Source organism: Camelus bactrianus, chromosome 20, assembly GCF_048773025.1.
Source record: "Camelus bactrianus isolate YW-2024 breed Bactrian camel chromosome 20, ASM4877302v1, whole genome shotgun sequence".
Taxonomy (NCBI): Eukaryota; Metazoa; Chordata; class Mammalia; order Artiodactyla; family Camelidae; genus Camelus; species Camelus bactrianus.
In genome coordinates, this window is record NC_133558.1 from 3,778,302 (window position 1) to 3,792,747 (window position 14,446).

Sequence of the window (14,446 nt, forward strand, 5' to 3'; positions counted from 1 at the left end):
TCATGGAGGGAGTTTTGCCAGAATCTTGAAGGCTGAGTGGGCATTGATGCTGTTGACCCCACGTTGACTGCAAGCCCCTCTCCTGATTTCTCGCAGGGGACAAGATTCTTTGGCAAGAGTTTCTCTTCAGAGGACCTGCCTACAATGCTGGAGGGAGTGTAAAATGTACAGCCACTCTGGAAAACGGACTGTTTCTTATAAAACCAAACATGCACTTACTTTTGCATATTCTTCGCCCAGCAATCTCAGTCCGGGTATTTATCCCAGAGAAATGAAGACTATGTTCACACAAAAGCCTGTAGGTGAAAGATCGTAACAGCTTTATTTGTAATAGCCCCAAACTGGCCAGAGGTCCTTCAACAGGGGAGCAAACGAGTTACATCCACGCTGCAGAAAACAACTCAGCGGCAAAAATGAACTAGCTACTGACACACACGACCCCCTGGATGGGGCTCCAGGGCACTAGGCAGAATGAAGAGCCCCAATCTCAAAAGGCTGCATATGTGGTGGTCATTTTGTAATGTATGAAACTATTGAATCACTATGCTATACACCTGAAACTATATAATACTCTAAGTCAATTATACTTCAATTACATATATACACATATATCTATAAGATGTATATATATATATAGCAAGTTAAGAAGAAAGCTTACCTACTGTATGGTTCTATTTATATAACATTCTCAAGATGACAAAATTGTATTGATGGAGCCGAGACTAGTGGTTTCGAGGGTAGGGAAGGGAGAGGTAGGGTGGGAGTGGCTGTCAAAGGGCAGCATGAGGAAGGTTGTGTCTGTATCTTGATTATGCTGGTCGTTACATGGGATAAAATCGCACAGAACTGCACATGCCCACGTGTGCACGCACACACACGAACGCATGTGAAAAGTGGTCTGTGGCTTGCATCAGTGTCCATGTCCTGGTTTTGAGATCCAGTTATGTAGGACGTTAGCGTGACGGGAGGTTCCTAAAGGACACACAGAACCTCTCTGTACTCTTTTGCAACTTTCTGTAAGTCTATCAGTATTTCAGAATAAATAGTTTTTAAAAAAAAGACCTGACCCCTAACTTTGAGCCAGCGTCTCATTTTCAGGAATACTGTCAGCAGGGCAGGTCCCCACCCCACACACAGTGCAGACTCCCCGGCCCTGGCCATCTGAGGAGCTGGCACCAGAAGAAAGTGTGGAGCTTAAAATGGTGCCAAGTTCCTCCTTTTTCAGGTGAGGCAGCGCAGGGAGGCGGGGTGATGGCTGGCTGTCATCCCGACGGAATTCTAAGTAGGAGCAGCTGTTCCTAGAACTTCGCTGAGAAAGAATTCCCTAAAGCAGCCTGGACGGCCGGAGCGAGACGGGGCGGGGGTGTTGTTTCTGTGGGTGGGTGTGTATATGTGTGGTGGGTGTGTTTGTGGTGGGTGTGTATGTGTGTGGGTGGGTGTTTGTGTGTGGTGGGTGTGTTTAAGGGCTGCAAAGGCAACCCGGCTTGCTGTCAAGCAGGAATCAGGGGTGCAGGAATTCAGGCCCACGCGACGGGTACCCAGCTCTTTGTCGGAGATGTTGAAGTAGCCCCTCCCGCTCTTACTTTCTCGGCATCTACCCAAAATAGGAAGAATTAAATTGCGGGCACACTGTGAATGCTGCTCTGGTTTCAGGTGTGTGTCCCAAACACAGCGGAACTGGAGGACTATTTACTGCCCCCTCCCCGGACTGAGTTCAGAGAACTATGACAGGGAGAGTAATCTTTATGCCTGTGTGTAAGGAGAGGGGAAACTGAGGTTCAGACTTATTAAAAAGGAAACATGTCAGCAAAACAGTTGAGGAGCTAAAGGACCAGGTGACCTATTTCCGACATCAGTTCAGTTACAGCTAAGGTGACATGGTCCCTTACTTCCCCACCCTAACCCCCCATGTGATTGTTTATCAATGTTCCTTCATTCACTCAACAAACATTTATCCAGCCCCCTTCTCATAGTGCAATGAGCCAGACAAGGAATTGTCAGAGTGGGGAATTCAGAAACAGTAAAGGAGCTGTGAGTTGGGTTTTTCCTTTCATTCTAAAATTCGTAGGGAGATATAATCTGGATTGTCTGTTTATAGCTTAAACCTTCTTTCCTGAAAGAGGAAAAGTTGTTCTTGGGGGTACAGCCTATATTTGTGCCTGTGTCCAGGGACAGAAACAGCTGCTCAGTAAGGAAAATCATGCTCAGGGAAAGAGTTGATAGACGAGTAGACATTCTGTCCCCAAAGGTCACGGACGCCTGCAGACAGAAGTCAGACGTGCACGACATAACACGACACGCTCCGCCGAGAGTGGTACCCAACCCAGCACCTGGGCCGCTTTCCTAAGCACAGAGGCCGTTGGAAAGTAAAGCTGATCAGGCTACAAAAGACGGGGCTGGCGTTTTAAGCATTTCCTTCATTAAGGCTGACGTCTATTATTTACAAACACAAGTTTTTTTTTGTTTTGGTTGCATTTCGAGGGTTGCTTGGATCCCCACACACAAATGATCGCTCTCCCCTTCAGCTCAGGGCTCTGCGGAGCCCCCGCAGGTCCCGGCTCCCCAGCCCCAGGCTCCCCAGCACGGCTGCCCCACCCTCTGTGCCCTGCCCTGTGCACCGCCTCCACCCCACAGCTGACTGTCCATCTTCTGCTCTGCTCTGCCCAGCCCTGGTCGCCCCATCTCACACCTTTCCCTGCGTGAGTTAGTGTTTGGCATTAAGACAAAGCTCCTGAAGTTAAATACAAAAAAAAAAATCCCTTAGGGGCTGTTACAAGGGTTCTAACTAAGCAGATCCCTGCCTTTCTTGCAAGAATTCCTTCGCAAGTCACTCCGGGAGTTGCTGAGGCCCCAGGGACCTGGTGGCTTCCAAGTGCTCAGCACAGAGATGAGGAGAAACATTTTGTTATTTCTCTAGAGAAGGAGGTTAGAGAGATGAAAACGGAGGGAAGGAAACAGGAACAGGATGACAGGTAGCCTGGGGGTGGGGGTTGCTTCCCTGAACCCCCTAAATCTTCACAAATTCTGTGAAACTTGGGAAAAGGTTTGTAAGGAGATTTCTTAGGAAATCCGTGAAGGGGGTAAACTTTCAGCCTGAAGTGATGCAAAGCAGGTCTAAGAGCCCCGCAGGCAGCTCCCCCACCGGGGAGTGCGCACAGAACTGCTGTGGCTCCCAACAAGACTGGGTGAATTCCTCGGCGCCCAGGCAGCACCGGGACCCTGGGGGGGACCCAGGCGGCAGTAACTGTACAGAACTGCCCGGAAGACTCCACTGCGCAGCCAGGTCGGGGAACCAGTGGAGAAAGCCATCCCCCACACAAATGGCGATTGGCATGATCCTTCTTCCACCTCGAGGGCTGCAAGGGCCTAGCTGACATCTGGGTTTTGTTTCAGAAACATCTCTTGCGCTTACAGAAATTATTTTGAACCTAGAGTGGTCTTGCGTTAAGAAGAAAAATTTGAAAAGAGGTTGGCTTCATTTTCTGCAACTGCAGAAATGTGAGAATATTGCGTTTCCAATAGGATCTACCTTTTTTCCTCAACTATCCGGGGTCCACTATGCACCCAGCACTGGCCTGGATGCTTCCCATGCATTATTTTTCTCAATTCCTACAAATACCTTCTAATGCCTCTGCATTGTTCTCTGGCTATTCCAGCTTTCTTTGGGCTGAGAAACAGCTGTCCCTTTGCAGATGACAGTGGCCTGTGCAATCCTAGCCAACAAGCCCGGAAAACTGCAGCTCTGGGTTTGCCCTGTCCCTCCCCATGATCAGCCTGAGGTGTGACAGAAGCAGGGACTCGGCACGTGTGTTTGGACTCTTGGCTCTGCCCCACGTTCTGCTTCTTTCTTCAGTTAGTCGGCCTCCCTTGCCTTTGGTCTCTCGTGCACAGCAGTGTGAGGACAGAGGCTGAGTCTGGAGACTTGAGACGGTCACTCGGCTGCCCTGGATCTCAGCCCCTGCATCACAAAACGGGACATTAATACCTGACGCCCTGGCCACTCATGAGGCTGAGAGAGAATCAGTGATTCAAATACATGTTATTTCTCCTAGGGCAGTCTACCCAGGCAACAGAAATGCAAGCCAAAATAAACAAATGGGACCTAATTAACCTCATAAGCTTTTGCACAGCAAAGGAAACCACAAACAAAAACAAAAGGACAACCCAGGAATGGGAGAAGCTATTTGCAAATGATGTGACTGACAAGGGCTTCATTTCCAGAATACACAAACAGCTCAGACAACTTAGTAACAAAAAAACAAACAACTCAATCCAAAAATGGGCAGAAGACCTAAACAAGCAGTTCTCCAATGAAGACATACAAGTAGCCAATAGGCATGTGAAAAAATGCTCAATATCACTAATTATCAGAGAAATGTAAATCGAAACTACAACGAGGTGTCACCTCACACCAGTCAGAATGGCCATCATTCAAAAGTCCACAAGGGAGAAAAGCTGGAGGGGCTGTGGAGAAAAGGGAACCCTCCTACGCTGCTGGTGGGAATGCAGTTTGGTGCAGCCACTGTGGAAAATAGTGTGGAGATTCCTCAGAAGACTAAAAGTAGACATACCCTGTGATCCAGCAGTCCCGCTCCTGGGCATGTCTCTGGAGGGAACTCTAATTACTGGGGGAAAAGGGGAGGGGGGAGGGATAAATTGGGAATTTGAGATTTGCAGATACTAACTACTATATATAAAATAGATAAACAAGTTTATACCATTAAAAAAAAAATGTTAGAATCTCCTGGTACTTTGGGTTCAAATCCTGTTCTCTAAATAAGCAACAACAGGCTGATGTCACTCGTCACCTCCCAGCCAGGTTGCCAAGCCCTGTCACCCATGCGTCATGCTGGGGACAAACATCTTAGCTGTCTCTCTGGAGCCGTGCCCCGTCCGTGACTTTCAGAGGCAGGAGGGGACTCCTTTGCAGCACTTCCCGCATTTGAGGAAAGCCCCAGAGCGCATCTTCACAACGTCACCCACCGTCAAGTCAACCGCCCTGTTCATCGTGGCCCGGGGCTTGTCCCTGTCAGAGCAGGGACAGATTGGCAGGACCTGCGGACATAAGATATGACACTGGCTGTGTCTTGGTGTCACCAAACGCTGCCATGGTTCCCACAGTTCCTAGGCCCAGGAATCCAGGAGCCCACAGACTGCCTTCCGTGGAGGGGTCTGCCTGCTAGCGCAGTCCGAATCCTCACCCTGGACGTGCAGTGCAGACGCACGCTCTGAAATCTAACCTTCCAGAAAAAGACAGAGCAGCCTAGCTTTCCTCAGTCCTCCTGCCTCCCACGGGCTGAGCTCAGATTAGTAACAGAGCGTTAAACAGTTATCAACACCAAGCCGAACAGGCAAACCCCCGGTGCTTCTAGACGTGGGGGAAATTGGTCATTTGGGCTGTGGGCTCTGGGCTCTGGGCTCTGGGGAAACTGGCCTGGTCGGGAGCTGGCCCTGCCATGGCCCCACAGCAGTGAGCACTGTCCAGCCCGCATCAGGTAGTTAATAAATACTGTTGAAAGAATAAAGAGCAACCCTGTCACTAAGACTGAGTTTAAACTGCAAAGGGGCCAGGCCAGGTCGGGCGCAGCGAGCCCATGGGAGACATGCCCGGCCCACGGAAGCCTGGGTGACTCGACACTGACTACAAAATGAGAGATTCGAGTATCCGTGCATCTTTCATTGAGCCTATTTTTTGGTCACACAGCATCATCTGATTTGTCTGTGTCCCCGAGGCCTAGCGTTCTTCTGCCTTGTGCCAGGAACTCGGTAAAAGGAATGAGAAGCTACGTCACAGTTTCCATCCTGGAGCCACTAAGGTGCTCCGTCACCTGTAAGATAAGGTCAAGTTTGCTCTGACCCTCACGTTGAGATTCCACGTGGCAACGTGGTACCCCCTTGGTAACCCAAGGTTCAACCGTGCACTCAGTGTTCATTGTCCGTCTACGCCCAAGGTAGCGTTACCTTCCTGGAGGCTTCGGGCGGGGGTCGTAGATGAAAGCGTGTCTTCACTGCCGTTTATCTCTTTGTCTCTAATGTTTCTGTGATGATACAGAAACCATCTCCTCCTCAGCTCATGGAAGCCAGTCTCGGGGTTATTCCGAGGAAGTGGGTTTCAGAGGCCAAGGGGGACAGGCAGGTCCGTGCCCCTCCCATTTCTTTTGCATAAAGAGGCAGACAAGGTGAGGGAGCCAGAATTTTGAACGTGGCGGCCCAAAGCTACCTTCCCACTCGGAGATGAACCCCCCAGTCTAGCAGGCAGCCCGCGGGGCGCAGGGCCTCCTGCCCGCTCTGTAACGAGCACACAGTAGATGTTCCACTGTGACCGTGTTCATTGTACTTTGGGTGTGTTTGAGATCAGGATCTGTGTTTAAGCACTTTGCACACCCACTCCACATAGCAGAGCTGAAGACGCAGGAAGCTAGATCGTGTATCCGACCCTGGCTGTGTGAGCCGATTCCCAGTGGAATGCTGATGGGGAGACTTCGGCGGGGGTGGGGGGCTATAATTATTTGAAATAATGGCCCATCAGGGGGCTTTGCTGTACTGTCCTCTAGTAATAAGATTTGACAGGTGGACAGAAAGAAAAATCTGGAAACAACAGAACAATGAGCTAGAATACCTTTACCACCTTGTAAGTCTTCTTCTTCAAAGGCGGGGAAGGAAGGTGGGGGAAGGAAGGTCAGGGAAGGGGGAAAGGAACTCACCCCAGTTCAGCAAGGACAGAAAAGAGGAAATTAATTTTGTGTTGCCATGGTAATGGATTTCCAGCAATGGCAGTTTGCCAAAGCCTTCCTCACAGTCTTTTTTGAGAGATCCACAGTGACCCTTGAATGCTATCCTAGGAATCACACGAGACATTGAAAACACCCCAATCAAAACACAGCCGTGCAGGATAGCAAACTTTCAGAACCAGGCCCAGCCAGGCCTGGACTGTAAACAGAGAACAGTCCTGCAGGACTGGCAAACACCCCGCCTAAGGGAAGAAGTCAAAAGCAAGATCTGTTTGTTATTTTGTTTTATTTGGAAAAGAATTCTGCAAGATGGCAGAGGTACATCTGCTGACATCTGGCCTGGGACTAGATTTCCAGCCACACTCAGGAACTCCATCCTAAGCGCCAAAGCAAATATTCCCTGTTATTACGGTAATAACGGTGATGTACCGACCCCTTCCCAAAGAGCCTTCCAAGGGAGGGGGAAATCACCATCACTGGCTTCGAAACTCAGGCTTCCCAAGTGATCACCAGCCCCCATCAAAGCTGGAGGTAAAAGCCCAACTTCCCTTCTGCCTTCATCAGACTGTCCGACCTTCTCTCCTCTCCTTCTGCTTATCCAACCAGCTGACGAACCTCTACGATCAGCAGACTTCGAATAAAGCAGGTGATCCTCCACCGTGTATGGGCCTCGTCCAATCAGGTGAAGGCCTTAAGACTGAGATGTCCTGAAAGAAAGGCAACTCAGTCTCAAGTCTGCAATATAGAAATGCAGCCTGAGTTTCTGGTCTGCTGGGCTGCCCTGTAGATTTCAGGTTGTCAGCTGCACCCAGTTCCTATCCTAGGAGCCGATTCCTTACACTAAATCTCTCCACAGATGATCGACAGGTATCGCATATGCTGTGTACATTCTGTGTCTGTACATGACATATGTTCTCTATGCCCTGTATCTATGTCAGCACCTATTTATGTATCTATTCTATTGCTTCTGTTTCTCTGAAGAACTGTAACATATTGGGTCTTATTAAATAACAAGAAATAACCAGTGCCACTTTATGAACCAACCAGAAGCAGACCAGTTGTGCTCACAATCTGTTGGCCCAAGTTTTCCTTCCCTCCATAAACTGTTAGAGTCGAGTTCATGGTGCCTCTGAGTGATGGGCTGAGGGTAAGCCCCTCCCTCGCCTCTGTTGTGCGCTCGACCCTCACCGAGTCTCGCTCGCCTCTATTGGAAACACACCATGTCGTATGTAACACCCCTGGGGTAACCTGTTTCCTGCCAACAGCACTCTCAGGAAGCAACACCAGCTCCTAAAGTCATGTGGGTCCCAGGGAAGGAACCACGAATGTTAAGGTATTTTAGAAGCAAGTCAGTGTTCTGGATCTCAAGATGTGGTCCATCAAAGTGCTGGCGGGGAGCACAGAGAAAGAAGGAGGGGAGGAAGGAGGGAAGAGGAAGGGAGAAGGAGAGGAGAGAGAGACTACCTTCAGGCAGCAAGAAGGACACGGACAACCTTGGGTGGACTTGGACCGGAACGTGGGAAAGGCTGGCAGAGGAGAGGCTGGAGGGTTGTCAGCTCTTTTCCAGGGTGACACTGATGAAGGACTTCCGTCCTCCCACGGGAGCAAGAAAGCCAACGCTCCACCCACTTTGCAATGATTTTTAAAACCCAAGCAATAGAACTCCAAGCACAGGCACGCACGCACACGCTGTACAAGTGCCCGTAGGACCGGTGAGATTTGAAGACGCTCTGTGAATTGTGCCAGCTTCGACCTCCTGGCTGGATATTGTGCTCTGCGGGAGGTGTCACCGTGGGACGATGCTTGGTGAAGGATGTCTGGAACTTCTCTGTATCTTTTTGCAACTTCCTTTGAAAATACCGTAACTTCAAAGTACAAAGTTCAAAGAAAGCTCAAGCAGAGCTATGAAATATGGAAAATGGGATGGGCCGCATGAGAGCTGGCCCCTCCTCTGTCCCTCACACCACCCAGTCAGAGACACAGCAGCCCCCCCCCCCGGGTCCAGCCCCGCCCGGGAGACCACAGGCCACCAACAGAGCTCGGAAGACTGGCTCTGGAGCAGAGACATGTGAAGACTCTGCACACGCTAAGCCCACGTGTTTATCTCAGTCCGCTCTGCTCCATGGGGGAGCGAGGAACGGGCCCATGACACGTTTGACTGTCGCCGCTGGCAGCTTCCCCACCCACTTCCTCCTGCCCCCAGGATTTATATCTGCTCTTTGGAGGAGCCTGCCTTCCAGGCACACGTGTCCCGGGGGCGTGGGGGCAGCGAGACAGTTTGGGGCACGTCAGGCTCACTCAGTGTAAGTACCACCCTCCCCCGGGCGGACGCCGCACACGTGGACAGAACAGACAGAAAGAGCCTGCAGCCTAGAGTCTAAGGAGAAAAGATGTGAATGAACAGATCGCGGATTTCCCCACGGAGCTTGGCCTCTCTCCTCAGCTCACGTGCGGCCACACGATGAAGGGTCTGGAAGAAACATCAAAGCCCTCAAAGCCCAGGACATCAGCTCTCGTGAACTGTCCAGTTGTGTTCTTTCAGGAGCTCCAGATGCAGATAATCCAATTTATATGTGATAAAAATTACCCGAGGCCAGTGTCCAAGGGAAAGCCTTCTCCCCGTCAACTTTATTTTTTATCATCTTTACCTTGATGTTTATTCTCACCTGTATTCTTATATTTCCCTGGGGTTATATTTAGTTCAGGATGTTCCTAGGTGTCATATAGTAGGTTCCAGATCAAAGAGGAAGGCTATCACTCAGGCCAGACAAGGATGCCTCAATTCTTATACGGTGTAAGAAAAACTACTTTAAAAAATGCAACCTGCTGTCTTTTATTTTGCTAGGTGTTTTGGAGGCATTTGCCTGGCAATTGAGAAAATAATTCTTTAAAGCAGTGGTTCTCCACCCAGGAATACGTGGCAGACGTTTTCGGTTGTCACGCTGGAGTAGAGGGCGGTCCTCCTGGTATCTGGTGCGTGAAGGTGTGCTAACATCCTACAGTCACAGGTCAGCCCCCACCAAAAAAAAAGGATTTCCACCCCAAAATGGCAATAGTAACAAAGCTGAGAAACCCGGTTTTAAAGCTCTCAGCAAGCTGACCACCTCTAAGCCCTATTATTCATTCAACAAACCACTACCTGGAACCTGGTACAATCTTAAGACCTTATGCTGGGCCCTGAGGCGGGGAGCCTGCCTGGCAGGATCTCGCAGAGGAATGACCGGTTTACAAGAAAATCTAACGCAGCGCAGAGCGTGCTAAGCGCCTGAGTGAAAACGCAAGTCAGCGGGGGGAAGCTGCAAGCGCGTGGGGGACGGAAGGCACGGATGGCACTTTCCCCGAGACGCCTGCAAACTGCACATTCGCTCTCAAACGTAAAATTCACTCTCAAATATTAAGCTGAAATAACAGCAAGGAAAGATCACCAAGCCCCAAAGCGCGTTTTAAGCGATCTTTCTGTTTTTATATTCACGTCTCCAGAGACAAGCAACCTACTGCTTTCTTCAAGACTTTGTTCCTTTAATAAGGATGATTTTCCTAACAAGAATATTCTTCCTGTGCCAGGGACATGTTTTGTTTCCTTCTCCCGCCCCTAGTTTGCTCTCTCCAGCTATACCTTTAAAATATTGATAAGAAGACAGCATGATTCTGTAATTGCTAATTAGCTGAGCGACACATGCTTAGCCTCTCTCACCCTTCCTCAGAAAACAACTTAAACACAATTTTGAGGATGCATTTTCCTAAATGGCTATGAGTTGGCCTCTTTTTCAATGCTGAGCGCCAAACATGTAGCAGGAACGAGTGTCTGCGTGCCCCCTGCCCCCATTCTCTGAGCTGAAATAAACCCTGGGAGGCACGAGATGTTCATGGGAAAGTAGCAGGAGCCTAAGGGAAAACGGCTTTTCCCCCCAATAAAACCAGTGCCCGGGCCAGAGAGGGTTCGCTCGCACGGGGGCGCGCCTGGATCAGACGTGCAAGGCTGAGCCCCAGTGATCGTCCCCACAGCAGACGCCGCCAACAGCCGTGCATCCGCCAGCTCTACCACGCGGGCGATTTAACTGTCTGGGACCCTCACGCTGACAGACGCGAGCGCGTAGCTGAGCAGAAATGGAGGCCAGTTATGAAACAGAACGACCAGATGCCACATGCCTGCACGCAGAATATTCCAGGCACTCTCACAAATCAAATAATCAACAAAAAACGTCTTCAAGTCTCTACTTTGGGAACGCCTCTGCACAATACTGGACGGCAAATTTTTATTTATTTGTTTTTAAGTCTGGGTTTGAATCTTGGCTCTGCCACTTTCTAGTTCTTGAACCTGGGTAAGTTATCCCCAACTCTCCTGAGCTGAGAAATGAGGAAAGTCATGCCTGTCTCTGATGACTGGCATTCACTCCAACAGTCTGGGTCCAGTCCGAAACTCAGAGACCGTGTCAGTTAATTTAACAGAGAACATTTAACACAGGGAATTGTGGTGGTTAGAGGACCAGAAAGGCAAAAAAAAAAAGGGTGCTGAGTATAATGAAAAAGAACATGAAAAGGAATATATATATATATGTATATGTATAACTGAATCACTATGCTGTACACTGGAAATTAACACAACATTGTAAACTGACATTTAAACTTCAATCTAAAAGGTGGGGGGTGGGGAGGAAGCAGCTACCACCTGAGAGCCATGAGCAGACGACAGAGATTGGGGTTCTTAGAATCTGGAAGTTTGAAAGACAAGCCTGTGGAGCTGAGATGCAGGCTGCCAGGTGGCAGCCCCTGAGGTCTTGTCATCAGAGAAGCTTAGGGGCCAGTAGAGCTGAGCTCAGCTGATTTCAGGAAGGTGCAAAAGAGGGCTGGACACTGGAACCAACTGCCACTGGCAGGGTGATAGGTCATCACCAGGGACACACTTAAGGATGAGTGACTATGTAAGAAGGAGCAAGTCCGTCCCCCCACTCAGCCTCGGTCTCCCTCCGGCATGTCTCTGGCTGATGGCAGAGGAGAAAGGTCATTGCAGAGAGCCCCTAGCTGCACAGCGCAGAAGCCAGGAGGCTGGATCTGTAGCTGAGAGACCACAGCTTAACACATGGAGCACCCTTCCATTCATTCTGTGCATCTGGGGAGAGGTGACTACGCGTCCAAGGGCAAGGCTCTGTGCTGGGCACTGCAGAGCCTGGGGAATTAAGTATGCAGCTCAATGACTAGCAACATAGACCCTCAGTTCAAGTCAGCTGTCCTCTCTCGGAAACATAAAGGGAAAGGAAAACATAACAACGGAAACAGAACAAAACCCTGGCTCCTGCCTTTTAGGAGTCCCGTGTTCAGATGAATTATTATGGGACAAGTCAAAGAGCAAAGTACACCGCCATACATGCTTGTACACGTCAAAAACTATTGCAGGCATGAATGTTTTAAGAATTCAGAGAAGCAAAAGAATAGTTGGGGGACTGTCAGGGGAGCCGTCACAAAAAAATAGGAATGAGCAAGACCTTAGTGTTTAGACAATGGCCAGAAGCGCTAAGACCACGAGAAACGGGAGAAGGCACCTGTGACTTGCCGGAGAACGTACTGGCTGGAGAGCTTCCGTCGCCACCCAGATCTCCAGGATGGACTCGGCATGTACGGTACGGAAGGTGGGGCCAGCAGAACATTTCTTGACTCTTCTTCCAAGGCGTCGACGAGCCACTGGAGCTTTCTGAATGAGCAGAAATTGCGTGTGAAAAATATTGCCTTTGGAGCCCTGATACCTAACACAGTGCCTTGCAGAAAGTGGAATATTTGGAAGAAATTCCTACGTTGAATGGCATGGGATGGGATGGGATGGGATTATAAAAGCAGGTCTTCACTTTGAAAATCTGTACATATTTTCATCTGTTTTAATTATACTAATAAATGCTTTGTGAAATGTTTTATGCAATCAGGTTTAAGGCCAACAGTTCAGGAAATAAAAGAACTCAAACAGTCATAAAAGTTTTAACGAGGAAGGATGGAATCCGCCCATCAGGACACTGTGCTTATTTCACAGACTGAGACCTGTCATCGGAAAGGACATGACACAGACTTGGCAGAGCCTGGGGGGTCTGCTGAAAGCATTAGGGACTTCTGCAGGAAAAGCATTGGGCGATGCGTTGTTGAATTCATCTTGGTAATTCATATGGAAAAAAGTAACATAATTGGTGTGGATTTTGAATATGAGTTTGCAGAATATACAGTGTCCTCACACCTGATCTTTTGTTTTCTTCTTGGCAGACCCGCTACAAGATTTTGGCTTTTCTGCTGACCAGTGTTCCAAACAATTAAAACCAAATCTCAACATTCGATTTGGAATCGTTCTGAGTAAGTAAAAATTATTGACATCATATAAAGCATTGCACAACCTCCTCCTGGCCCACACACCCTGTCACTTACATTCACTGCGGTGGCCACTAAACCACTGTTCCCATCACCCTCCAGAATGAGCTATTTCCACGTTCGCTTTCTTCCCTCTCTCTGGGTAATATCCAGATAGAGCAGAATTCTCATTTATTGCTGTGCTTTTGTACTGAAGAGACCCTAGACACTCATTTGATGACATAAGCACCTGAAATCAGTATATCCAGCAAAAAAAAAGAATATTTTGAGCCTAAGTATTAATGTCTGCTCAAGAGAGACCTTTTTGCTTAGTTATCTCAGCAACAAACAAGTCTACTTCCTACCAGCAGCTTTGCATGATTTCATCCCCCTAATCGCTCACATAAGTTCCTAAACCTCTACAGCAGCCCAGACGTGGAAGAGCGCCTCCCTCCTCCCGCATCGATGTGCTAGCATGCTTTCTGACCGTGTGCTTCCGTGTGGTCGTGCTGTTACAGTCAGTGTGTTGCTGTGGCTCGTAGATGATCCCCCTTGTAACACCGTGGCATCAGAGCCAGAGGAGAAGGACTTAATAGCCTGAACACGTGGAGTCATTCTAGAGAAACGGAGGGACCACTCCCGGAGGCCAACACCTCTCATGCATCATTCCAGACCCGGCACAGTATCTGGGTTCCATAGCAGCAGCTCAGTGAATGCTCTGGGAAGAGAAAGAGAGAGAGGAAGGAGAAGTGGAAGGAGGAGTGGGTGGAAAATTAAAGGGAGGGATGGAGACAAAGGCAGAGAGAGTGGGGAGTCAGCCCTGCAGAGCAGCTGAAGCTTCCTGGCATGACCTCCCGGCATCAGCGGTAGGGGTGGGCAGGCTGGACCACAGCCCCGCCGTTCTCAGGGGAGGCACCCAGACTACGTAGCTGAGGAGCTTCAGAAGCCAGAGGCCAGGGCGTCAGGGCAGGACTGACAGCAGAGCAACTCCCTGCTCCAAGCCCACAAAATCCATGGAAGGGCCGAGCCTCACACCCAGGCCTGTCCCGGTAACATCGCAGTCCCCAGTCGCCTTGCCCAAATGCTTTTACCAAGAAGAAGAGAAAACTGTTCTCCATAGAGCGCAGACTGATGGAAATAAAAGTCCCCGGGCTCATGCTTTTATGAATCTGGACATCTCTGGTGCCCAGCGAAACTCACACTGACAGGAAAGCTGGTCTTCCCTTTCCCTCCAGGAGAGGACATCGAGGAGCTGTTTCTGGACGTCGCTCTCTTCGCCAAAGGCTCGTCCATCCTGAAATTCTCCTACCCCGTCTGTGAAGTGGATCTTCCCAAGTTTTCTTTCTGCGGAAGAAAGAAAGGAGGTAAGGTGTCTGTCTGGTGGCTGCGGG

The 14,446-nt window shown here is 49.5% G+C and overlaps 1 protein-coding gene and 1 long non-coding RNA gene across 3 annotated transcripts in view; one reads left to right on the forward strand and one right to left on the reverse strand.

Annotated features, from left to right (window-relative positions):
* Positions 1–14,446, forward strand: part of LY86 (lymphocyte antigen 86) — a 47,277-nt gene that overhangs the window by 12,277 nt on the left and 20,554 nt on the right. For both annotated transcript variants that reach the window (XR_012500926.1, XM_074348051.1), the window contains exons 2-3: positions 12,975–13,061; positions 14,291–14,419. Coding sequence is in view for 1 of the 2 variants with exons in the window: in XM_074348051.1 (XP_074204152.1) it covers positions 12,975–13,061; positions 14,291–14,419 (216 nt within the window). In the remaining variant the exon portion in view is untranslated. The remainder of the gene's footprint in view (positions 1–12,974; positions 13,062–14,290; positions 14,420–14,446) is intronic.
* Positions 309–14,387, reverse strand: LOC123612379 (uncharacterized). Its single transcript, XR_006719591.2, has 4 exons — positions 14,256–14,387; positions 13,543–13,773; positions 12,272–12,420; positions 309–3,958 (listed from the first exon to the last, which is right to left on the reverse strand). It is a non-coding gene; the product is annotated as an uncharacterized LOC123612379 (long non-coding RNA).